Source organism: Rhincodon typus, chromosome 8 (assembly GCF_021869965.1).
Source record: "Rhincodon typus isolate 14 chromosome 8, sRhiTyp1.1, whole genome shotgun sequence".
NCBI lineage: Eukaryota > Metazoa > Chordata > Chondrichthyes > Orectolobiformes > Rhincodontidae > Rhincodon > Rhincodon typus.
The window spans coordinates 62,719,992-62,746,653 of record NC_063339.1 but is presented as its reverse complement, the minus strand read 5'-3'; the positions used below and the strand labels follow the sequence as shown (position 1 = coordinate 62,746,653).

Here is a 26,662-nt window from a genome sequence, read left to right as displayed (position 1 = left end):
ATCACCAGTGTAAACTGATAATTGTTGGGCTGTAATGGCAACTTTATTTTATTTTTTAAATCTCATTTGATTCCAGTCTGAGCAAAGACAATTTCTGTACTTTTCCTGTTTGATGAATACCAAAGGGAAGAGGATCAGAAACAGAAGAGGTCATTCGATCAGGAATCCTCTTCTGACTCCTTCTTCTGGAGATTGTTCAGTATCCATTACCCTGGACTGAACCTGCCATACCCACATTTCCCTCTACTCCTTCTTGTGGGATCCACCAGAACCCTTGTCCCCGCACTAACCTCAGTGAGCAAAGACTACCAGCAATATGCACAGTGGCCACAGTCAGCTACAGATGGGTAAGCGATCAGCTGACTCCTACAATTAAATCTGTTGGAATTTCAAATCATCACTACTTAATGGGAGCTGTGAGCTGGTTTCTACAGTGTTACATTGCTTGATTTATTTAAAATTTAATACCCCCTTGTTTGCTCTAATGAACCATAGAACTCATGGGAACATTAAACTTCATGTCTTTCATTTTAATATGCTGCTGGTTCATGAACTATAAAGTGTTGCTATAACATGCATAATATTGAAACAAAGAAACCATTTAAATTACAAAATTCATAAACTAATGCAGTATCAATATATCTCAAAAAAGTAAACTAAAATTACACTTCAATAACTTATTCTGGAACCTGGACTTTTTGTACATTCAGAAATTTGAGTTAGTTTTCCCTAATTTACATTATTAACGTACATTAATTCATACAAATAAACATGCTGTCTTTTATGCCACACTGATTTCCTTATTACTTGAAATCATACAAGCATAGGGGCTACATTTATACTTATGATTCTCTACACAGAAATTTTTCAATGCCAGGCAACTGTGTTCCAGAATACATAAAAGAAAATATTTGAATCCACAGGGCCATGGGTAGCTTTCCTAAACATCCCGACAGCCAGATGTTAGAAGCTCCACTGACATGTGACTTAACGCTGCATAGAAGGGACAACTAGCCTAAGGCTGGGATTGAATACAGTTGCAAGGGAGGTGACATATCCAATCTTACGAATGGGAAGTCCGACTCCATTAAGTCAGTGGTGGGAATGAACTAACATAGGCAACCTGGATAATAGGCTCATTATTGAACCACTTCAGGGTCATTCATTATTCCAGGGGTTTGTGGTGTGGATAGATTCAAGTTTAAGTTCCACCTGCTCCTGGGGTTTACAATATCTCTGCCCATGTTGGTTAGAAAATATCCATCCCTGAGATTTAATAGTGGTTCAGAGGATTTTTCCCATTTCTCGAGTTTCCTAAGAGAGTGCCCAGCTTGCTAGCTACCTCCCAGAGGGATCCCTTCTTCAAAAAGATTTTAGCATCCATCGAAGATCCAGCAAGTGGAAGGGGGCACTGAGTACCACCCTTCTGTCCTTCCTTCAGACTTCCCACTTTTCACCAGTGAACTCCTCCCCCTAACCTACCCAACTCAAAGACCTCACTGTATGACTAGCAGTGGGAACTGCTCCTAGTGCTACTGGTAATGGAGAGCTGCTAGCCTCTACTTAATTGTCAGCTCTTGTGGGCAGGATTTCCGCATCCGCATGATCCGGAATCCCAGGGGACGATTCAACACTGAGCAGTTCGATAACTGACAAGCAGTTAACTCAGAACTTCCCACTGGAAACGATGTGGGTTTCCCATGAATTCTCCAACCCTGTGACTGTGATCTGCACAGGGAACATTCAATCCAACCCTGCGCACTTAATGGGCAGCTGATCTCATATCACCTGTTTGACACCATTAGTCAATCTTAAAATTATCCCTTTCCCATCTGCGTCAATATGTGGGTTTTGACTTTTGCTTCAGTCAGTTCCTGGATATTGTGTTTGGTGGAGGAGGCAGGGGAGGTCCTGTTGTGCAGCATCAAACGTGAATTGCTGAGTGGCATAATTTTGTAACAAAAAACCTGTCAACATTGTTGCAACGCCTTAGTAAGTGTGTTGGAGCCAGTCTGTAGATTTATTTCAATATTACAAAATTTTGAAGATGAAACTAAAGATAACTAAATAACGTAGTGATAAGAAAGTGAGATTTTGTTTTCAGTTAGCTGTTAACAGAATCCTAAAACATTCAAAAGTCATGGTGCCTTAGCTTTCATAAAAATACTATGTGGCTATAATTAACTGAATTTAATTTCCAATAATTGCTGTTTTGTGAGCCATCTGTCAAAAGCTGTTACTGCTATTTTAAGTATAGACAGATAAATTCCAATGAAGACCTAAACAAGATTGGTATACACTTTAATTATACTGTATTCTCCTGTATTACAATTGCACTATCAAATTACGGTCAGTAAATTTAAAACAAGGTCTGAATCTCGTGCTTATATTACAATGGTTTTGCATTCTACTGACAGCACAGCCACAACAAGATAATGGAGTTCTGAGGAAGGGTCACCAGACCCGAAATGTTAACTCTGTTTTCTCCTCCACAGATGCTGCCAGACCTGCTGAGCTTTTCCAGCAACTTTGTTTTTGTTCCTGATTTATAGCATCCGCAGTTCTTTTGGTTTTTATTAAGATAATGGATAGTTTCAGCTGCAAAAGCGTTTAAAAGTCTATACCATATTACCTATAGATTCATGAAATAATTACTACAAAGGTAAGTTATGCATATTGACAGTTCCAATAGTAGCACTCTTGACCCCAAGGCAGATGTCGTGGTTCTAGACGGACTTCTGATGATTGAAAATAAAACATAGGCTGTCAATCAAATACACTGAGGTAGCTGCCATCTCATGTAGACATAAAGAACGGCCATGGCATTATTTTAAAGGAGGTCAAAACAGCTCTCCCCAGTGACCTAGCCAATATTCATGCTTTAATCAGCATTACAAAAAGATAGGTCATCCGCTCCATCATATTGCTGCTTGGGACACCTGATCACGTGCAAGTTGATGGCCACATTTCCCACAGCGACTACACATCAAAAGTACTTCTTTAGCTGTCAAGCACTTTGAGATGCCCTGCAGTTGTGAAAGTCGCTACATAAATCTAAGCTCTTTCTTGCACAACTTATTTTTTAAAAACCTATTTAAATAGCACCTTCCATAATCTCGGGATGCACCAAACCAATTTACATTCAATGTAATAGTTTTGAATTACTGTCATTGTCTTATCGCAGGAAACAAAAAGCCGCTAATTTGCATACCTCAGTTGCACAAAGAATGTGATAATAAAGCAATGTGATGATGTTTAAACCAAAAATCTGTTTATTTTGTGCTTGCATGTTGTCCAAGTGATAAACATTGGCCAGGGCACTGCAGGTAATTCTCTTAGTCTGTTCAAAATCGTGTCAGGTTATCTTTCCTTTTCATCTGAGAGGGTGGCCAAAGCCTGCTTCTAATGCCCCACCCAAAGACTGAACATCTATCAGGTTAGCACTCCCTCAATGCTCAAGTGTAAACCTAAATTTCTACGTTCAAGCTCTGGAGTGGGAGTGAACCACAATCTGCCATCTCACCCTGACTAAATTTCTGTAAAACGGACAGAGATGATACCAATGCAAATGCATTTAACATTGTAAGATAACATAGTAATTTAAATGAAACTTACACATATTCCCCCTCATCTTTCTGGTCTGTAAAAGGGATGGTCAGACACTCATCATGACCATGAAAAAGACGCAGAACATGTCCACCAATTAGAAAACCTTCAGGAAATCAAGACAGACACAAGTTAACACAAGCAACAAATTCCTGTCTTCAGTGAGTTTATTCTTGCAAAATATTAAGTCCTTGACAATAGGATGTCTATCATGTAACTAATTTGAAAACATGAAACCAGCATCTATGTTGAACATAAAATACATAATTTATACAATTGCTGCAAAAAATCACAAAGGTGCATAAAGAGAGAAAACAAATAATTTAAATAATATACATGATGCAGCACAATCAGACTTCATGTTACAAACATGAAATAAACTAATGAAGATCCTACCTTCTGCAACACCACTTCCTGAGCTTACGGGGTGTACATTCCATAGTGTCTGGACGAAGGATGCATCTGCTTGTATACTGCCATTGGAAATAGAAAGGTGCTGCCAATACAAGAAAACTAAAATCAACTGAGCAGTTTCTAAAACCATGTTACAAAAAAACCTCAGCAAGGTGGCACTTCACAAAAAAGTAACTGATACAGACATATATTTAACATGTAATACTAAAAGATGCAATCTCAAAAGTTGCAGTTTCAATTTTTTTTAATCAGCTGCTCCAGTGTTTGTCTCATTACATCAAATCACAAATCAAAAAAAAAGCTAATTTTACTGTTATGCAAATAACACATTCATGTAATGAAACTAAACAGAAAAAAAGATGTCAAAATACAGCAGCTGCTGGAAATCAAAAATAAAACCAAAATATGCTCGAGACACTCAACAGGTCGGTCAGCATTCATGTTTTTACTTTTAATAAAATAATGTTTATTGTGAAATACATCAGTCTAATGCAAATTTGAGTTACATTCTCTTAAAAATTTGGAACACATTGAAGTCTACTCACCAGATAGCGCTCTGATGAAACACTGACCAGGATAAGGTCATCACCAATTCGTACCTTCTCTCCTTCAGATCTTTGTTTGGAAGCAGGGTGTATAGTCCACCAACGTGCCTCACCTAAACAGTGCATCAAAAACGAAAGGTTCTATAGATTTGGAGTCTTTTTTCAAATACTAAATGTAGAAGAACTTTACTAAGTGTTATACAAACACATCAAAAAAGCTGATTGTCTACAAAGGTATAGGATTTAATTCAATTGAATACAAAGACGAATCATGAAGGATCAATTTTTTGAAATACTCATGTGAGAAGTAACTTAACTGGCTCTTTTTTTCCTCTTTAAATCTTTAGCATGGATGTTCAACATTTATAGCACTTTTTGTCCCTTTGTGAACATAAATATGAAGAATTTTATTGCGATTAATGTACAATACAGTCAGCGTATTCCTTTACCTGTTGAATCTTCTTGCAGCCCAACGTCAAAAGCAAGCTTGTCCGTTGAAGATGTTGATGTAGTCAAGCAAGTCAAATACTGTGAGGCAAGAATTTTAAATATTTTAAAATTAACGTGCATTTTCAATTTTATTGAAGATCAAAAGCTGAAATAGCTCTCAGAAACTGGACAGGTAATGAATTTAAGTACCAAAATATTTATTGCTTTTAGTTTGCTTGAATGCATATACATTTCAGCATAACAGAAAAATATAAATGTGAAAAAGTTATCTAATGTTACATTTTCAACTGTACTATTCACTCTAGTGTGGTTTCAGATGTTTTATATGATTTTCAAACTCTGAAGCATTATTTTTATTCAGTTGTAGGAGTGAGCATTTGTTGCCCATCCCTAATTGGCCAGAGGGCAGTTAAAAATCAACCACATTACTGTGGGTCTGGAGTCACATGTAGGCCAGATTGGTTAAGAATAGCAGTTTCCTTCTCTAAAGGGCATTAGATGGTTTTTTCCTGGCAATTGACAGTGGATTCATGGTCATTAGACTTTTAGTTCGAGAGTTTTTTTTAATCAAATTCAAATTCCACCATGGCAACTTGAACCCGGATCCCCGGAACATTATCTGAGTGTCTGGATTAACAGTGATAATACCACTAGGCCATCCCCTCCCTGTACTGCATTACATACAGTAGATATAATACAACAGATCATAAGTACCCTGTCTTGAAATACTAACATAATCCTTTTCCATATTATGAAATATGGTAACAGGAGTAGATTGATCCACCCCTAAATTCTGTTCTGATATTCAATGAGAATAAGATTGATTGAACATCAACTCCAGTTGTACTCATGGGTGACACCTGCCTAAATATTCTTCCCTAGCAAGTCTATTGGTCTTAGCTTTGAAATTTGCATTTGAACTATTGGAAAGGGTTTAAGATTTACACAGTTTTTAAAATGAGAAAATGTTCTTGACATCACCATCAATGACTTAATCAGCTTTAAGGTTGTGCTGCCTCACTCTCAATTTCCCCAACAAATTAAGTATCTTTAGAATAGCAACAACAAAACTGGATGAAGAGAAAGGACACTTACTAGTCATGCCTCTGGTTTCTACCTACTCCTGTCTCCAGCTCATGAATCTTAAAATTCTTGATCTCATTTAACAATGACTCATTTCATTCTCTCTCTGTAGTCAGCTCCAGCCCAAATAACAATCTACAATTTTGGCGACTGTGGACTGATGTGTATTTCCTCCTACCATATCATTGGTAGTAAAACCTATTAGGCATCTTACTCCTACACTCTGGATTACTGTTCCTGAACCCTTCACTGTGCTATATAATCTCTCCAAACGTGCATTTAGCCACTTTGCCTAAACCATTTACAGTTCCTGCATGGGTTTCAGATCCTTCCTCTGTCAAGTACTTTGGAATATTTCATTTGTTTGCATTATAAATCACTGAAATCATAAAACAACAAGAAAGCTTAAAAATGATTTTTTTCTGGGGTCAAGTGATGGAAGTGGGAAACACCTCTGCTTTTCCTGTTGGCTTTGTAAGACATAAATTAAGGCATCAGTCTTGTGTACATGTTGCATTTGAATGGAAATATTACAATTGTCCTCATTCATATCTCTATTCTTACCATTCCACTGTACGAATGCCGGAGAAGAATGGCATGACCATAAAGAAGAGTTCTGTGGCCACCTCCCTGAGCTGCCTATAAATAAAGAGAATATTAGCTTCCAACCAATTTATTAAATACCAGTGATTTAAATCCTACAATGAGGATGTCTTCTGCTAGAAAGTGCTCCTGCATTCTGCATAGAAATTAACTCAGTGACAAGATATTAGGAGCAACTGATCCAGGTGTAATAAACAGTGGGGTAATCTACTTTAACCAGTGTTGTTAAATGAAACTTTGCAAAATACTACAATAAATTAGAAAGAGTTACTACAATCAGGAACTGGAGAATACTGGAGTAGAAGAAAACAAAAAGAGATTAAAATCAATGTTAAAATGACAAACTATTAATGCTCACAGTTGTTAATTTCCAACTAATAATCCAGAAAAAAAATACCAGTTTTCAAGATTGAACTGCATCCATCACTAGCTAAATTAGATAAACCAAAAGCAAATTATTTTCTAGCTAAAGATTTCCACAGTTACACCAAATATAGAACATAACATGTGCTCAAGGGTAAATCATTTCTCTGTATTAAATAGTCATTTAACAAACAATATCAATGTGACAGATTTCAGATTTTTGATTGATTGAGATAAAAGGGTACAGGGAATAGGCAGGAAAGTGCAATCAGGCCACATAGGATTGTGTGACGATATTGATGAGGATTAACGCTCGCTAGAAGTCTGGCCAACGGCACAACTCATCTCATTAATATTCAGCCTACCATTTTACAAAACTTCTTGAACAAGCCAGATGTTGAGAAACTTGATAAGGAAGTCACAGTGGCAGATTCCATGCTGGAAACAGGGCAGCAATATCTCAAAGTATTCTCCATGGGCACCAGCCATACACACCCTTGATCACAGGCATTGGCATCTGACATGTACCAACATCATGGTATGTCTCTGTTCCAGTTACAGGACACTTCTTTACTTCAATGCTGCACCAGCAATTACATTGTAATGTTGCTTCAAGACCACTGCGGACTCTCAGACATGCATCCAGCTCATGAACTGGACCAAGTTGTATCATTGGGCTCTTCACTCACTGTCATAGCACTCACTCACTTTGACCTTAACTGGATGCTAGCAATATCTATGCCTTGCACTGCCTTGCCTCATCAACCAGAGATAACAGGATCATATTACTGCTATCTTTACTGCACAAAGCCAAGAAGCTTGCTAGAGTTGTCTGCAGGCCACAGTCAAGTCAAAGGGTAGTCCCTCGCTCCGGGGTTCTGGCACAATAATTCAACTGCAACCACTGAAACCATTCCTGACCCTGGAGTAGTCAGTCTTCATAAAGGAGCTGAGCGACAGTAGCATACTAAATATCTAGACTCTTTCTGCCCTATTGAAAACAGTTTTCCTCATGGAATGCAAGAGAGTCAAGTATTATGGAAAATGCAAGTGGATGACACAGCTATTACTAGTGGTGCAGATGGGAAGGTGACCTGATGAAGGTATCCAGGGTTCGTGTTATCGAGACTGAGTTGGGTGTAAGCAAGTGGGGAAGACATTGTAGGCAGTATTGAGATTTTTTTCTCCTCACTCATGGAATGTTGGTGTCCCTGGCTAGGCCAGCATTTATTGCCCAACGGGCAGTTAAGAGTCAACCACATTGCTGTGGGTCTAGAGACACTTATCAGCCAGATCAGGTAACGATGCCAGATTTCCTTCCCTAAAAGACAATAGTGAACCAGATGGGTTTTTCCTGACAATCAACAATGGTTTTATGGTCATTGTTAAACTCTTAATTCTAGATTTTTTTCAAAATTGAATTCAAATTCCACTGTCTGCCATGGCAGGATTTGCACCCAGGTCCCAAAAACATTAGCTGAGTTTCTGCATTAATAGTCTAGTGATAACACCACTGGGCCATGACTCCCCTAGTGATAGAATGGTAGAGCATGTGCCTTAATGGGGACTGAGAGATAGAGTAAGTAGGAGGTATAGGACAGAAGATGGTGGCACTGGAATGAAGGAGGACATCAACCTTTTTCCTGTAGTGTTGGGCATTTCTCCAGATAGCTGACAGTATTCTGACCTGGGTTGCAACCTCACACCATGTGAAGACTCTTCCACTGCTGGGAAGAGGAAGTCCAGCTTGTGTCAATACCTCCAATACCCTGCCTACAAAGCAGGTTGCCAATTTTACCCTGTCTGCTATGCCCAAAGCAAATGTTAGGAACTGCACAGACAGCTCAGGACCTACAGTGCTTGTTCAGGTGCACACTGACCTTCTCAAGATTCTGCAAGAATAAGGAATGCCAGTGGATTTCAGGATATCCGAGTGGTGAGTTGTACTAGGAAGAGCATGCAGTAAGATGGGGTGGAAATCTGACTTGACAGATGCCATAGGGGTGGGATAAGTAATTAATGAGGTGAGTTCAGCAAGTTATGGGGTGGCGCAGTGGCTCAGTGGTTAGTAAATCTGCCTCAGTGCCAGGGACCCAGGTTCAATTCGACCCTCAGGTGACTGTCTGTGTGGAGTTTGCATGTTCTCCCTGTATTGGCACGGTTTTCCTCCAAGTGCTTCAGTTTCCTCCCACAGTCCAAAGATGTGCAGGTAAGGTTGACTGATCATGCTAAATTGCTCATAGTGTCCAGGATGTGCAGGTTCGACGGATTAGCTATGGATATGCAGGGTTACAGCAGTAGGATGGGGGAATGGGTGCGATGCTCTTCAGAGGGTCAATGTGGACTTGATGGGCCAAATGGTGTGTTTCTACATTGCAGGGATTCTATGAATATGAGAAAACCTCCAAAAAAACTCAACACCACTCAAACTAAACAAAACGAATGTAAAATTCATCCCTACATCTTTGTCCCCCTCACTATTAATTTGATATGCAAAGTTTACAGAACTCCATTTAAACAACTGTATTATCAATCTAGTCTGGTTTTGTTGTTTTCTTTCTTACATACAATCATTATTATTTTTAAAATAGAAAATTGATTAAAGCTTTAGAAATTCATCTAGTTTTTTTCTGATAATAATCTTGAATGAAGATAAAATAGATTTTGCTGAAATTTGACAGCAGTTTTTTTATGATTTGACCATGCTATCGCCACCCTCTAGGATGCTGTGTACACTCCCTGTTGCTGGATTTTCCCAGTTTTGTATTCTTGTATTTTATTTTATAATTTTAAACATTCCTATTGTTTTACTGTATTACTCTGCTTCTTTTGTTCTTATTTCATAGTATCTGGGCCTCCCAGCTTTTGTTGCTTATCACTACACTATTTTCTTTCAGGCTCAAAATCAATCACTTGTTTTGCACTTTGATTTTGTCATCTTTCTGTTTGCTTTCTATTGTTTCCTCTGTTCTTGTTCACCAACAATCCTGGCTCCTTCTTCTGTGCTCACTCTATATTCAGTCCTGATGCTCAGCACTGGTCAATGGTGGTTCTCCTATTTGTTTGATTTGGGAATTGAATCCGTCTTCCAGCTCTGCCCTCCTGGTGAACAGGGCTGTTTCAAGAGGAGAAAATATTCTAATCCAACACTCTTGCCTGGACAATTCTCCCTCTCTGTCTCCCAATTCCCTCAAAACGGGAACTTTCTTTCCCAATGTCCCTCATTAAGCAGGACATGTTCAATCACACAGGTTTAACGGTGTGCCACCAGTCCTTAAGCTATACACTTTTTCAAATACTCATTGAAGTAATCAGACAGATAAATTTTATTTATCAGTAGAAGACCTCACTTCATTTCAATGGATCAAAGAAAGGAAACACAACAGATACATTTGCTATGGAAAATATAAATATTTGTGGCATTTAAAAAAATCACTCATGGGACATGGATGTCATTGGCTGGGCCAGCATTTATTGTCCATCCCTAGTTGCCCTTGAGAAGGAGGTAGTCTTCTTGAATCACTGCAGTCCATGTGCCTGCAACTAAATTACCAAAAAAGGTGATCTAACAAACGGAGAGCTGCACTGCTGATTATCAATTTCCTTTACAATACAGGTGAAAGTCCAAGCAAAATATAAAATAGAATAGAGATTTCTATTCAATTTTGACATCATGCTTCACATCTGAAGGAAAAGATTTGGAAATTAAGCGTAGATGCAGCTATCAGGTAACTGGCATTGTTTTGCAAAGGACTACAAGTTGAAAATAAGAGATCAACTTACCTTCTTCATAAACTTCTAGAAAGCAGGAAAGATCAAAGCAAATAAAATGGATTAACATTAATATGTCATATTTGCATTTACATCAAGTTGATAATGCAAAATCTTTGCAGTCATTTCAAAATGTTGACTCATTTTAGTCAATCTTTGAATAAAGTTCATTATGTTGAGGCACATATCATCTTTAAAAAGTTAGTTTATATGAAACTAAGTCGCAGCATTAAATGTGAAGAGATATAACCTTGCTTTTGGATTATATTCTTAAACTTCTGTACAAAATCAAAGAAATCGCTTTGACTGCGAGTCAAACCAATTACACCCTAAGCCACACACATTTTTCTGTTTTTTAGAAGCAGAAATTTGTACTTAAAGTGAAATGATATTCAGACAGTGAGAAAACAGAGAAAATCCTTGAGGGAACATATTAATCCCATTTCTGATCTTCTAATATTTCTGTGACAATTACGAAGGAAAGTAACCTTAAGCAATTGTCCAGTTGCCTCAAGGTAAGTCATTTGCCTCTGATTTAGCACACGATAATTAAGACCATGATAAAAGTAACTTATACATTCAAATATCGTTCTCACATGAATTTTATATTATTTGGAGCTAATTTACAAAACTTATGGTGATTAAGTGAGCAGGGAAGTAGGGTTGGTTGGAGCACACAAGTTTCTTTGTAGTTCAGACGAAGAGCTGGGCAACATGCAACGCAGAATATAGGAATATCACTGCTGGGAGAGTATAAAGGTAGTATGATAGTTTATAAAGGCAGTTTTTGCTCTAAATGGAATATAACCAGACGATATTTGCGCAAAACATTTCACATAAGGGAACAGCACTAGAGTGTATAATGTTAACTACATAAAAGATACAATTTAAAATTGAGTACAAAGTCATCAAGATGCATTTTGCTTCAGATGAGAAATTAAACGACTTGCCTATTGAGGCTGATGTAAAAGATCCCAACGCTCTGTTCAAACAATGGTAGGGAACGTTCCTGATCAACTTTCTCACTTGACATATTCAATAACAGATTGCCTGATTTTTTTTTTAATTTTACAGTTTGCAGACTACCTACCTTCCTTGCTGTCAAAGCAACTGTGGTGACACTTCAAAAAAATGATTCATTGGATGTTAGTGCATTGAGATCAGCCCAAGGTGGCCAGGAATTATATAAATACAAATTCCTTCATCTGTTAATAAGTGTTATTATTATTGATACAGATCATGAATTGATATTGTGATGCAAACCTGCATATAAGTAAACACATTTTGCAAAATAATATTAAAATCATGAGTAATCCTAGGCATTTTTTGTTAATTCGATCCTAAGCTAGTTGATGAACTACAGAAACAAACATCTATGTAAACTAATACTTTCCTCAATAATGTATTTATTTACAGAATAGAGCATTACATGTCTACTTCCTGTCTACTAGCCCTGTGTTGCAGCGATCTCTCTTTACAAGTGCTCTACTTACTTAAACAATGCTCTCCGCTTATGTATCATACCACATAATTAATATAGCATTTACATCTCAAATGTTGGAAGAACTTATTATTTCTGGCACGGCACTGATATAATTTGCTCCCACCTGCACCTTGGTTTTCTGTGAAGTCCCTTTCCACCTTTCCACAATTAGTGAGTTAGATACGAAAAAGAGAGTTTAGTGCATCAATTAGTCAATCACACGCACTTTACTCAGAAATGTTTTTGTGTAAAGCCACACACTGCCCATGGTTCAGTGAAAAGTTTTGATTAAGTATAATTACACTTATTTTCTATTAATAGCATCCGCATAATAGTTGTAATTTTTAGTGCGTCTTATTTGTAGTTAATTCCTCATAATAGAAATATCACAGCAACAATAGTTACCCTCAGAGATTTTGTCTTCTTGACACTGATGCAACTTCTTTTGACAGAGCCCTTAATACAATAAGAACAAACACTATTAAACATCTTTTAGCTGTGTTCTTCTGGTTAAAACCAGGAGTGTTATTACTTCAGGGCATAAAGTTGATGTTGAATGTAATGCTGACCACCATCCTACTATATTGCATCCAGTAATACTAGATGACATTTTTCAGAATGTCTGAGGAAAATTCTACACATTTGATCTGACACAAGATGTGGTAGAGATATGCATACCAGTTGTACGTGAAAGTGTTTGCTTATCAAAGAATGAAAAAAAAATGCCAAATGGTGTAGCTTTTTCCTAAAGTATATGCAATCACTAATCTTTACAAGAGACATGCTTACATATATTATTGCAAAGAAAATTACATAGATATAAGACAATGAGTAGCAAATGGATACTATGTTGAGGTAATTTTTAAAATTTAAAATCACAGAATTCTATTAAAAGCTCCTTAACCTTTCCACAAACAATAATTTGAAATTTTCTGATTTCTATTCCTTGAACAATCAAAAGAAAAGGCACAACTCTTTCACAGTGCAGTGTGCCTTACATTCAATATAATTACCCTTTCATGGTATTCCTTTCAGAGAAATTGAACTCTTATTTTCATAAACCCTTGCATGTGCCATGCCAACTCATTGCATTTAATTCTGGCCAATTTATCATCTTCCTGTTTTAGTCACTGATCTGCCTCTTTATAAGATGCTCCCAAATCTAATACCCAACTATGAAGCTTTAATTTAAACTGTGGCATTTGGGAGAGGGGCAAGGGCCTCATCTTTCACATGCTGCTCCCTTTTCATAGTCTTCTTACACCATGTAATATTTATGGTCAAGACGGCCAGCAAAGGCAGCATGCTTCAAACCATTGCCATTGTCTCTTTCATGTCAGAAGAACCAGAGATAATAATAATTTGACTTAGGATTTACCATTTTTTTTTTTGGAAATGCTTTTGCATGGACCTTGGTATAATGGCAAACTGTCTTACCTCCAACATGCTCCAAAACTTCATTAATTATGGCAGTTACTTAACACAGTAAAACAGAGATATATATATATCTACAAGAATGTAATCCATCAGATTTTCTATTTCTTTTCTGATTATTCAATGCTTTTGGTTCAGTTGTCTGAGAATTTTTTTTTGTTTATAGCAAGACAAATTTTATTTTAAAAATATTCTAGGATCACCAAGCAGAAGAATTGGCCAAAGTGACATGTGCTCAAGCTGATCTGACTCAGAATTTAAGTCATGAAGAAATGCAAAGAAGGATAATGAATCCTGGAACATATATATTCACTCTATTCACTAGATACTGCAATTTTACGTGATGCCCTCCCTACCTGCCAGCAATATAACACTTGGAGATGCCAAAAAATGCAATAAAAATCTTGTGACTAATTTCGTAAAGATATTCTAGCAAATTCTTTCCCAACTTGATAAGGGAATCAAGCAAAGATTAGGGAGCCAAAATAATTGGCTAACTCGATTAATTCCCATATATTCATCATGCATATCCTAGTATCGTATATGTTTGTGAATGGACAATTGTGAATATAAAACCTGAATGTGATAAAAGGAGCATCTTATTCACATACATGAAAGCCCTTTTCCAAAATAATTCAAAATTAGAGCTTTACATAAAGAATGGCAATCTCACTGCTGTCTGTTAAAACATAAATCTGAAATAATTTTCAAAAATTTCTTTTAACTTTTTAAATGATACCTTATCCAGAAGCATTGGTATAATATCAATGCTCAAATTATTTATGCTGGGGTATGGGTGTTATAAACTTGCTTATGTTTTAACATGTGTAGATGTTGCCACAGTATACTGAACAATTCAGATTCATTTATTAAGTGATATAATGTAACAATCTCATAACTTAAAGTAAACTCTTGACAATAATCACAATGTGTACAGAATCCTCAAAAATCAGAATTCAGGATATTTGAGGTAACACCATGCAAGTGAGTTACAAAACTCATTTCCAGCTCTTAATTCCAAAAATGGTATTGCAGGTGAAATTTTTCAGAATTCTTGTGCTCAGCAGTTATATTACACAATGTCATTGTACAAATATATTAGATTATAGAGACTGTATTGAGAAAGCTATTTGCCATTACGATTTTAAAAAATGTTTCTCCCATTCGTTTCTACAGTCCCCAGAAGCATCACAGCTATAACTTAGAACAATATAAACTTAAATTCAGAATTTCTGAACTCCATCAACAAATATATACTGTTAATAATGTTAATACATCTATTTCCCACTTTTCTCTTGATGCAAGTGTCAACCTGAAAGTAAATGCTAGTAGATTCATTGAGATAGCTTCATATAATGTAATCTGTGTCACATGGATATACACATCAGGAGCAATAGTCGACCATTCAGCCCTCAAGCTAGCTCTGCCAATTAATATGATCATGGCCAATGTGATTGTAACCTCAAATCTGCATTCCTACTCACCACAGATAATCTTTCCACCCTTGCTTAACAAAAATCTAGCTAACTCTACCTTAAAATATTTGAGGATCCTGCTTCTAATACACTTTCAACAAGAGCTCCAAAGACTCATTACTCTCATGAGAACAAAAAAAAAATCAGCTAACTTCTGTTTGAAATGGACGATCTCCTAGTTCTAGATTTTCCTTTGGAAGAAACATCCCCTCCACAGCTACCTGTCAAACCTCCTCAGGATTTTACAGATTTCACCTCTTACTCTTCTCCACTCCAGTGGATAAAACCATAGCCTCTGCAAACTTTCCTCATAAAAAAAACCCCATGTTTTCCAGTTATTAGTCAAACAAATCTTCTCTGAACCGCCTCCATTTCATTTACATCCTTTCTTAAATCAAGTGACCAATACTGTGCACAACACTCCAGATGAGTCTCTGATGTAGAGACATCTAGACTCGAAACATTAGCTTGCTCATTCTCCACGGATGCTGCCTGACCCACTATGATTTCCATCATTTTTTTTTTGTTTTCAGTACAGATTCCAGCATCTGCAGTAATTTGCTCCTACTCCAGACGACTCTTAATAGTTCCCTGCATAACTGAAGACTAACCTCCCTACTTTGGTATTCAATTCCCCCATAATAAATGATAACATTCTATTAGCTTTCCTAGTTACTTGTTGTGACTGCACACTGTCCTTTTGTGTTTCATGTGTGAGGACAGCCAGTATCCTCAGAGCTCTGCAAGCTCTCACCATAACATAGCTCTTTTTTTGGTTCTTCTGGCCAAATGAACAATTTCCCATTTTTCCATATCATTATCAACTTGCCATATCTTAACCTATTAATAATCAAGGATAATGGATATCCAAAGAACTGGGTCAGAAGATGCCTGCACGAACAGCATCAAAAAGATACTACATGCCCCGACACACGCATCACACTACCCTACATCAGGAACACGTCGGAACTCACCACAAGACTCCTACGACCGCTGGGCATCAGAGTGGCACACAAGCCCACGTCAACCCTACGACAAGTGCTCACCCGAACTCCCCGCCATGAACAGGACCAATGCCATCTACAAGATCCCCTGCAGAGACTGCGAGAAACACTACATCGGACAAACAGGAAGGAAACTAACAACAAGAGTACATGAACACCAACTGGCTACAAAAAGACACGACCAATGCTCACTCATCTCAATCTACATGGACAAGGAGAACCACCACTTCAACTGGGACAACACCAAGATCCTGGGACAGGCTAGGCAGAGACAAGCACAAGAATTTCTGGAAGCATGGCACTCCACGAAGCATGCTATTAATAAACACACTGAACTCAACCCCATATACATGGCACTACGAAGGAAAACCGGAAGTGAGGCAATCCATCTCAACGGACCCCAGAGTTTAAAAACCAGGCGGGAAAACACACCGACGCTTCATCGGAGGCTGCACTGAGGATGTTACCAAGCATGGTAACGAAACGTCTGCGAAACGAGAAACCAGCTCGGTGAGCCAACCAACCTCAACACCCACAACCTGAGCTACAAATCTACTCCAAAACCTGAGACCATTAATAATCTTTTTGTTATGCCCTAGTGACCTCACAATTCTCATTCCTACCCATCATTGTAACATCAGCAAATTTGGCAATCATTCTCTGTCTCTTTATCCAAGTCCTTCATATAAATTATAAACAGTTGATGTCCCAGCACCAACATTGATGGTACACCATTCTTTGGAACTTGCCAACTTGAAAATGACAAATTTATACCCATGCTCTCATTCTTGTTAGCCAGCCAATCTTTTATCTATATCAATGTGCTACTCTCTGCAGAATGAGCCATTACTTTATCCCATAATCTTTGATGTGATTCCTAACCAAATGACTTATAGAACATAGAACATAGAACATTACAGCGCAGTACAGGCCCTTCAGCCCTCGATGTTGCGCCGACCTGTGAAACCAATCTGAAGCCCATCTAACCTACACTACTCCATTATCATCCATATGTTTATCCAATGACCATTTAAATGCCCTTAAAGTTGGCAAGTCTACTACTTTTGCAGGCAGGGCATTCCACGCCCTTACTACTCTCTGAGTAAAGAACCTATCTCTGACATCTGTCCGATATCTATCACCCCTCAGTTTAAAGCTATGTCCCCTCGTGCTAGCCATCACCATCCGAGGAAAAAGGTTCCCACTGTCCACCCTATCTAATCCTCTGATCATCTTGTGTGTCTCTATTAAGTCACCTTTTAACCTTCTTCTCTCTAACGAAAACAGCCTCAAGTCCCTCAGCCTTTCCTCATAAGACCTTCCCTCCATTCCAGGCAACATCCTGGTAAATCTCCTCTGCACCCTTTCCAATGCTTCCACATCCTTCCTATAATGCGGTGACCAGAACTGTACGCAATACTCCAAGTGCGGCCGCACCAGAGTTTTGTACAGCTGCAACATGACCTCATGGCTCCGAAACTCAATCCCTCTACCAATAAAACCTAACACACCGTACGCCTTCTTAACAAAGCTATCAACCTGGGTGGCAACTTTCAGTGATCTATGCACATGGACACCGAGATCTCTCTGTTCATCCACACTACCAAGAATCTTACCATTAGCCCATACTCTGTATTCCTGTTACTCCTTCCAAAGTGAATCACCTCACACTTTTCCGCATTAAACTCCATTTGCCACCTCTCAGCCCAGCTCTGCAGTTTATCTATGTCCCTCTGTAACCTGCAACATCCTTCCGCACTATCCACAACTCTACCGACTTTGGTGTCATCCACAAATTTACTAACCCATCCTTCTACGCCCTCATCCAGGTCATTTATAAAAATGACAAACAGCAGTGGCCCCAAAACAGATCCTTCAGGTACACCAGTAGTAACTGAACTCCAGGATGAACATTCCCATCAACCACCACCCTCTGTCTTCTTACAGCTAGCCAATTTCTGATCCAAACCGCTAAATCACCCTCAATCCCATGCCTCCGTATTTTCTGCAATAGCCTACCATGGGGAACCTTATCAAACGCTTTACTGAAATCCATATACACCACATCAACCACTTTACCCTCATCCACCTGTTTGGTCACCTTCTCAAAGAACTCAATAAGGTTTGTGAGGCACGACCTACCCTTCACAAAACCGTGTTGACTATCCCTAATCAAATTATTCCTTTCTAGATGATTATAAATCCTATCTCTTATAATCCTTTCCAACACTTTACCCACAACCGAAGTAAGGCTCACTGGTCTATAATTACCAGGGTTGTCTCTACTCCCCTTCTTGAACAAGGGGACAACATTTGCCAGTCTCCAGTCTTCGGGCACTATTCCTGTAGACAATGACGACATAAAGATCAAAGCCAAAGGCTCTGCAATCTCCTCTCTAGCTTCCCAGAGAATCCTAGGATAAATCCCATCCGGCCCAGGGGACTTATCTATTTTCACACCTTCCAGAATTGCAACACCTCCTCCTTATGAACCTCAATCCCGTCTAGTCTAATAGCCTCTATCTCAGTATTCTCCTCGACAACATTGTCTTTTTCCTGTGTGAATACTGACAAAAAATATTCATTTAGTGCCTCTCCTATCTCTTCGGACTCCACGCACAACTTCCCACTACTGTCCTTGACTGGCCCTAATCTTACTCTAGTCATTCTTTTATTCCTGACATACCTATAGAAAGCTTTACGGTTTTCCTTGATCCTACCTGCTAAAGACTTCTCATGTCCCCTCCTGGCTCTTCTTAGCTCTCTCTTTAATATTTCTATTTCTGGAAATAGAAGTACAGCACACCCACCAGTTCCTCTTGTCCATAGCAAGTGCTGTCCCTCAGGGTTGTGCTTTAATTGTACTTAGAATACTGAAATTTTAGATTCATTACATTGATGATCCTTGATGCAAAAGAAGGACTACAAGGCATAATTTTGTGCGGCTATACCTGTCTCTCAATGGCAACTGAAGTATACCCAATATTATGTTGATTCAGTCACTAGCAAGCATTCCTCACAAGTATTTGGGACATGTTTTATGCCTCCTCCATAAACAGACAAGGAGTCCAATGCTCACTTGAGAATCTATCTTTGGAAGTGGCTAGTGCTGAGCAAAGCAGGTGGAATTTCTGTCCACTCCCTATTGGGTTGGTGATACAAAGAGAATTAAAATGCAGGCAAGCTGAGCCTATGCTGAGAGTTTCCTAACTTAAGTGGGCCTAAAACTAGCAAATTGTGTGAAGTCCTGCTACAATCCACTTTTGGCAGTGAATCTGCATTGAAAGGAAATCCAGATTACAATCTCTATTCATGTGCAGCCTTGCAGCACTCCAAATAAGGCTAGAAAAATAGCAGAGAAATCCAAAGTACATCTTCCATTCTACCATACCTTATTGATGTGACATAGACTGATGCTGCAATGCATTGCATAGTGCAAAAAGCATGCAACTTTGAAAAAATCACGTTAGCACATCTGCAAAAATATAAATAACTAATTAACGGAGACTTTCCTGTAATCAACACCAGATTATTTGATAAACTTGCTTCATACATCAGAATCTTTAAATCTTGAATGATTATGAATCAACTGAATATAACATTAAGTAGATATCATGAAATACCCCAATATGCACTGTTAAGTAGCAAAACCAGAAACAAAAGTTAACACTGCCAGTGCTATCACCATATGGTTTAAGACAAATAATAATAAACGTTCTTCAAATGATGCATATAATCTGCTGGTTCGTCATTCTTGGCCTTGATGGTATTATCTGCTTCACTTGCTAAATTCAGTCCAGTTGATCATTATTTTCTAATAAAATATGTTCAATAGGAATAGAGAATAATTTAATCGGTGAGGAGTTAAATTGCCTTTTTTCAGCAAAAACTACTTTTTTTTAAGTGTGGAATCTACCAAATAAACTATTTATAATCTCATATTTTAAAGAAGTTAAACATTGACACACACATGCAAGGGGAACCTTAGTGACCATTTTCTTACAAAAATATCTTCAGAGTTCAACATTTTGACCACATGCATGCAGGAATGAAAAACAAAACAGATCCATGAACATACCCATTTGGTGAACTCTACTGGCTAGCATGTTAAAAGAAACAGCAGTGAGAAACAATGAATTACAACACTACATTTCAACATCTCTCACATTTCTTCTAGATGAGTCCGTGATTTAACATTTGAGCTGTTGCAGAGTTAAATATAGAACAAACTACTACAGTGGTCACCTGGAGTGCAATCCTACTTTTATCAAGAAATGGACAAAAAACACAACTGATCATCACTTCACTTTACAATGGGATCTTTGAATAGCCATCCAGTCTTGGCATATTCTGTGAATAATTAAATTAACCAACTATTGGCAAAATCACGTCTATGTGAATACACAACTACTCAAGCTGACAATATGCTAGTGTGTAATACCAAAGATCAATTACATGCCTGTCCTGTTTTCCTAGCATTAGGCATTAGGACTTCCATTGAAGCAGTCTACGTTTATGGCCAAAGTACTGCCATGGTTTGTCTTTGCAGGAGAGCTGACCAGGAAACTCTCCCATTCTTTCCACCTGCCATCAGGTGTATGGCAGGATTTACAATCAAACTGTTTAGCCAAATTACAAGCATTATCCTCCATGGCCATAATGTACTGGTATGGGACTTGAAGTCAGAACTCCTGATCTGGAGATAGGGATATAACCACTGTGCCACAAGACACTGTGCAATATATTTGAGTCATCTTAATCTTTCTCTCTCTCTCTTCAGGTACTACAACTTATTGGATTCATCCATGAGTATTCTTGAAATGTACTATAATGCCTTCTATTGCCTTCTGTATTGTAGCTGACCAGGAAACTCTCCCACATTTACCACCTGCCCTCAGATATACTGGAAGGAATTGCACCATAAGACCTACCCTCCGTGTTAAACTTTAGAATTCTGAAAAAGCAGAAATTGCAAACATCTGCATAATGAATACTTAAGAGTTATAACAGAAGAACCCTTGAAGAAAATAATTCAGATGAACTAAAAAGAGAAAATTATACATGGTACAGGTACTTATTCCACTTGACTCTGAAACAAGAGCTACTCGCAGAAACTGAAGTCAACTTACAGAGAATTACATAGAGTTATAAGCCGAGGAACATGTCAATATATCCATTAATATTTATGCACCCTAGAAGTTTTCTTAATATAATTCTATTGGCATAACCCTGTATTCAGTGTGTTTTTTTTCCATGTTTTTCACACATTGTCCAGTGTATCAATATCCTAATCATAAATATGGCGACAAGAACTGTTCACAGTACTTGAACTGTGGTGTTACCAAGATGCGAACTTAATCAATCAATGTACACAATGTACCCAGTAGTCAGTGCAAATCACTCTGTGCTGCAATTTGCAAATTAAATAGTGACATTACGTGTTTTAGATCTTAATTCACAACTCCACCTTTTGGGTTAAAAAGAAAGATACCATCTAGACTGAAAGAATAGTAACAACGAATGCAAATAATTCCAAACAATGATATTAAACAGAAAATAGTACATAATAAATCAAGTTGCTAAATGAGTGACATGATGAATTATTTCAATATCCGTTGGTGTCAGTACTTACGCCCTCATTGCTCTTTTCGGTTGTACTGGTCAACATCTCCTGCAAAGCTCTGACTGACAGTGACTGCTCCAGCACAAAAACACAGATGGAGAGATCAGGAGGGACATACTGTGAACAATAAAAAATATTACTGTCATCAAGGTGATTATTTTTGGTTTTGTTTATGATTAAACACCTTTTAAACTTTTGTATAAAGAACAATTTTTATATAAATTGAAATCTGGCAAAAGCAGATCATCTAGGAGAAAGGAAATGATTTAACCAGTTTAATAGGGAAATTTCATTTTGCTCATTTTGTTTATCTGGAATCAAATCCAAGTCACACTAGAACTGGTTTGGTACCAACAGGACAAGAAGTACACTGTTTACTTAAAGGATGATAAAAACTTGCACAAACTCTACAAACTTGACTGTCGCAGTGGCATTTCAGCAAATCCTATGTGGTCTGATTATACATTCTGTGCAAAGGTCAGTTCTAAGATCCATTTGCTTGTGAAATATACCACTGCTGAGAGTGCTGACTCCCAAAAAATGACCAGAACTGAAGCTATGAGAAAATGATATTAACAGCAGAACAGCTACAGCCACTTGCTGCAAGCAGCACTTGTAGGATGTTCAATTCATAAGGGCATCACAAATCAGGAGACTCCAATCAATCCTGAAATATATGCATGGATTTGAGTAAAGGCTGCTGTATATCCAAGAGACGAAGAAGAAGGAGATCCTTCCTCACTAATCCAGAGGCACTGAGACTAAATGAAGCATACTTCTGACTTTCAGTGGAGATCAGCACACACCAGAAATCAAACTCAGAAGATAATTGTTGCATCTTTAATGTTAGTTGGGTCTGCGTAAGTGTGGAAAAGCTTTCCTTCTCCACTAAATTGAATAGAACCCTCTTAAGACATCACTCAAATCCACGTTGATTGGAGAACTGCAGAAATGCTAACATAACCCAGATTGACTGGAAATTACAAAGGCCAATATTAAACAGAATAGATGCAGTGGCATTCTGACGCCTTCAAATGACCATGCAATTTCCAAAGGAAAATGAACCACTGATAATATTAACAGAGTTAATACTTCGAGTGTGGAATAACTCATTTTGAGAACTGAACGGTGTCAGAAATTTATTCTAATATGCTTTTCAAAGAGGCAGAAGCCCAGTGGGAACAATAAATGGGTTATTAGTGCTGGAGGAAGAGAAAAAGAGATTTAAAATGGATGCAAATTAAGGTGAGAAAGGAAGAGAATGGGTCCTCTGTGCTAAGGGCAAAGTAAGCAAGACACAAACAAGTCAAGGCTGTGCAGTGGGGAAGAATGGGAAAGAAAATGAATAACAGACATAGCACAATCAGTTTCTGAAGTTAAGAAATTCACTATTGAGATGTCAAGGCTGTAAATTGGCTGAGTAGAAAATGTTGTTCTTCAAGGCTTAATTGGAGCATTGCAGCAAGCCCAGGACAGAGATGTTAGTATGGCAGCAAGGAGGTTCAGATAAGGAGCAAGCAGCTGAAGGTCAGGGTCATTCCTATTGCGAGAGTGGACGTGTTCCACAAAGCAGTTATCTAGACTTCATTGAGTCTCACGAATAACTGAGAGCAATATGTACAGTAGACTTGATTGAAAGAGGGACCTTGAACCATGAGGAGGGAGAAGGTGAATGGTCTAATTTTACACCATCTGTGATTGCGTGGGAAGTGAGGAAGCATAAAACTAATGGAGGGGTGGATCAGGGTGTCATGGAGGGAATGGTCCCTGTGTTGTGTGGAGGGGAGGGGAAGATGTGTTTGGCATTGGCATCCTGCTAGAGGTGGTAGAAAGTGTGGATGTACAACAGAGTGATGCACAACTGACATCATGCCTTCTTAGTAGAGAAAACCCATTCTCTCCCTTTGTCACTTTAATTTATACCCACGTTACATCTGTATCTCTTTCTCCACCATTAAGAACCCCTTTGTCTTTTGCACTGGGCTTCTGCCTCTGTTAAACATATAGATTCTTAATTGTACATTCATCAGTTGAAGTTTCATCCTTTCAGTATTTTATTCCTGATCCACACTAGATTCAGCTTGATCCATGAATATCGAATTACCCTGTGATTTATTAACCATAATTTGTAAATGCAGCCTTAGAACTGGTATATTGATTAATGTAATGCAACACAGTATCAAAAGAAGAGTGTGCATGGTCAAGGGTTTGTGCATCGATTTGATAGCTGTGCTAATCCATCTGAAAGATTTTTTAAAAAGTCTAAATTGCATTTGTGTGAATGAGTAACATTATATAGCACAAGGACAATTCATTTTTTAAAATTTCACTTTCTGCAAAAGTAGCAAGATGATGCTTAAAATGAATTATGGCCACTTAGATGTTGATCCTAGGCAACACTGTTCAAATTTAGCTTCAATGAATGCACTTAACACAGACAGAATGCGATCATCACACAAGATTTAGGTCAAGAGATTTGCCTCGCAAGTGAAATCTGAAAACAGGTTTGGAGTAAAAATTAAAGTATGTATGATCTTTCAACAAACAAGCATTGATTAATGCAATAGTTCAGACACATACGTTGTTGTACAGACCAGATTATATTACTATTTAAAGGGTTTAGGTAGGAAATTTTAATAACATTGCTGAAAAAGGAAATGTGTTGCGAAAGTTTTTCACCCTGCAATCATCAGTACAAACACAAGAATGCCACATTTGAAATATCCATGAACTTGGTGAGCCTATACTTCCACAGTTCTTTCTCCATAGCAACACCTTGACCAATCAGTTTTGACTTGCCGGCCAATCAGCGAACTCTTCTACTGTGATATGAATTACGGTCATTTGAAAATTGGCTATCTTGTGTTTGTCCTAATGAGGGCAAGGCAGAAAGTTTCAGTAATGTGGCTCTCCTTTCACCAATATTCAAGTTCTGTATGACTGGATGACTTATTATAAATTTACTGGTGGTCATTGACACAGATTTGATTATCTTTAGTCACAGTCACATTGTCAACACTTGGTGCTATGCCAATTCACATAGCCACTACTCAATCCTGAGTCTCAAACAACCAGTTCTCCTGAGATTCTGCTCTTTGAATTATGCAATGCCTTTTCCAAGTTGGGGGCAGCAGATGGGTCTTCTGTCTTGTCTCTACAATCCATGACTTATCACAACAGTAAATCTGGAATTGTTCCTGGATGCCACCACCTCCCAGGGGTTTGGCCTGTTGTAATAATTATTAAAGAATCCTTTGCATTGATTGAAGATAAGCAGGCAGTTTCTTCTTCAAACCCAACACCAAGAAAGATTATAAATTGCTGCAAAATTCACAGCAAGTCATATAGCATCTGTAGAATGAAAATATGTTTGAGATCTGTGACCATTCATCAGCTCATTTAGTCATGAAAGAACATAATAGTGAATTGTTCCAATACCTGTTGAATATGACTTCTAAACATGTAAGGAACACACTTTCAGGTGGTTCTTCTGGGAAATGTGTTGAATTTTGAGAACAAGGGCAGAGCAAAGTGGTCCCACAGCAGTGGGCAAGATTCTGATCCAAAAATGAATGGCTCACTGACTTCAACCTCCTATTATCCAGAGGAATACATCTTGGATCAATACGTGGCTTCTGGCCAAGAACAGAGATGGGTGGATGGTGGACTGTTTACCCACTGTGACTTGGAGGGCATGGGGTTAAGACACAGAGCTGGTATTCGTAACCTGGGAAGAGGTCACATCCATTGTAATGAAGGGGCACTTGGCATGGGGCTGAGTCAGGTTCAGCTGGGGTAGGGGCTTTCTGGAAGCAATAGCAATTTCTTGGATTTCATTAATACTTGGCCAACTTAGCAGAGGTGATTCTTTTTTTCATTTACTAATTGCAACTGCAAAAAAGCATTTCTGAACTTTAGCAGAGAAGGCCGATCCATGGAATGCATTGGCAGCATAAAAATGATGAATATTGGGGCAGATATAGCTGGTATACAGGAATAACTAAATTTATCTCTGTATGGATGACCAAGAGAAGAGATCCAGGTGACGGAGAGTCTGACCAAAGCTGCCTGGACAGAGGTTCCAGTGGAGGTCAGCAGGCCTGTGGTCATTCAGAGGACCTAGACTCAGGATCTGAAATTACTTAATGATCTATTGAACTGTCCAAGGTTAAGGGTCCATTGTGGAGATGGACATGCACACAAAGGAATGGGAAGGCATCATCTGTATTTGGTTTATTTACCACCCTGAAGTACAAGGTAACATGATCCACAAATGTCAATTAATGTGTCCCTGAAGTCTATATAGGTGTAGGGTTTTGTTGGTTTTAGACAGTTCAGGAGACATTGGAGAGAATACAGCTGATTGTCTGCCTCTACAATTTGCAAAATGATTGCAATGAGTATCCCTTAGAATCTATATCATTGCTCAATTACACATCATCACAGGAGGAAAAGGTATAGAATGCCAGAGAGAGACGAGCAGAACTGAAGAAGTGGTGAACCTGACCTGGTTTTGGAGTTATTTGCAAATACGAATGGAGTAACTTCATTGGTACAGGGAAGCCTGAAGGGAACTAACAGGATGATGAGATTGCAAGGGGCTTTAAGTGCAAGAAAGAGAACAGCCAAAAGGGTTAGGGGAAGGCATATTATGACAGCACTACTTATATAGAGGATCATTTGATCAATTGTGATTTTAGGGGCTCAATAAGGGTGATTAAATGGGGCGTGAGTATCATTGGCTAAAACTGCATTTACTCAGTGCAGTTAAGAGTCAAACACACTGTTGTGGATATGGATTCACAAAT

At 38.3% G+C, this 26,662-nt stretch overlaps 1 protein-coding gene across 1 annotated transcript in view; it reads right to left on the bottom strand.

Annotated features, from left to right (window-relative positions):
• ryr3 (ryanodine receptor 3) overlaps positions 1 to 26,662 on the bottom strand; it is a 363,324-nt gene that overhangs the window by 234,094 nt on the left and 102,568 nt on the right. Inside the window, exons 3-8 of the mRNA XM_048600437.1 lie at positions 21,864 to 21,971; positions 6,663 to 6,737; positions 5,015 to 5,093; positions 4,566 to 4,678; positions 4,003 to 4,102; positions 3,616 to 3,712 (exon numbers count right to left, since the gene is read on the bottom strand). Coding sequence (XP_048456394.1) covers positions 3,616 to 3,712; positions 4,003 to 4,102; positions 4,566 to 4,678; positions 5,015 to 5,093; positions 6,663 to 6,737; positions 21,864 to 21,971 — 572 coding nt within the window. The remainder of the gene's footprint in view (positions 1 to 3,615; positions 3,713 to 4,002; positions 4,103 to 4,565; positions 4,679 to 5,014; positions 5,094 to 6,662; positions 6,738 to 21,863; positions 21,972 to 26,662) is intronic.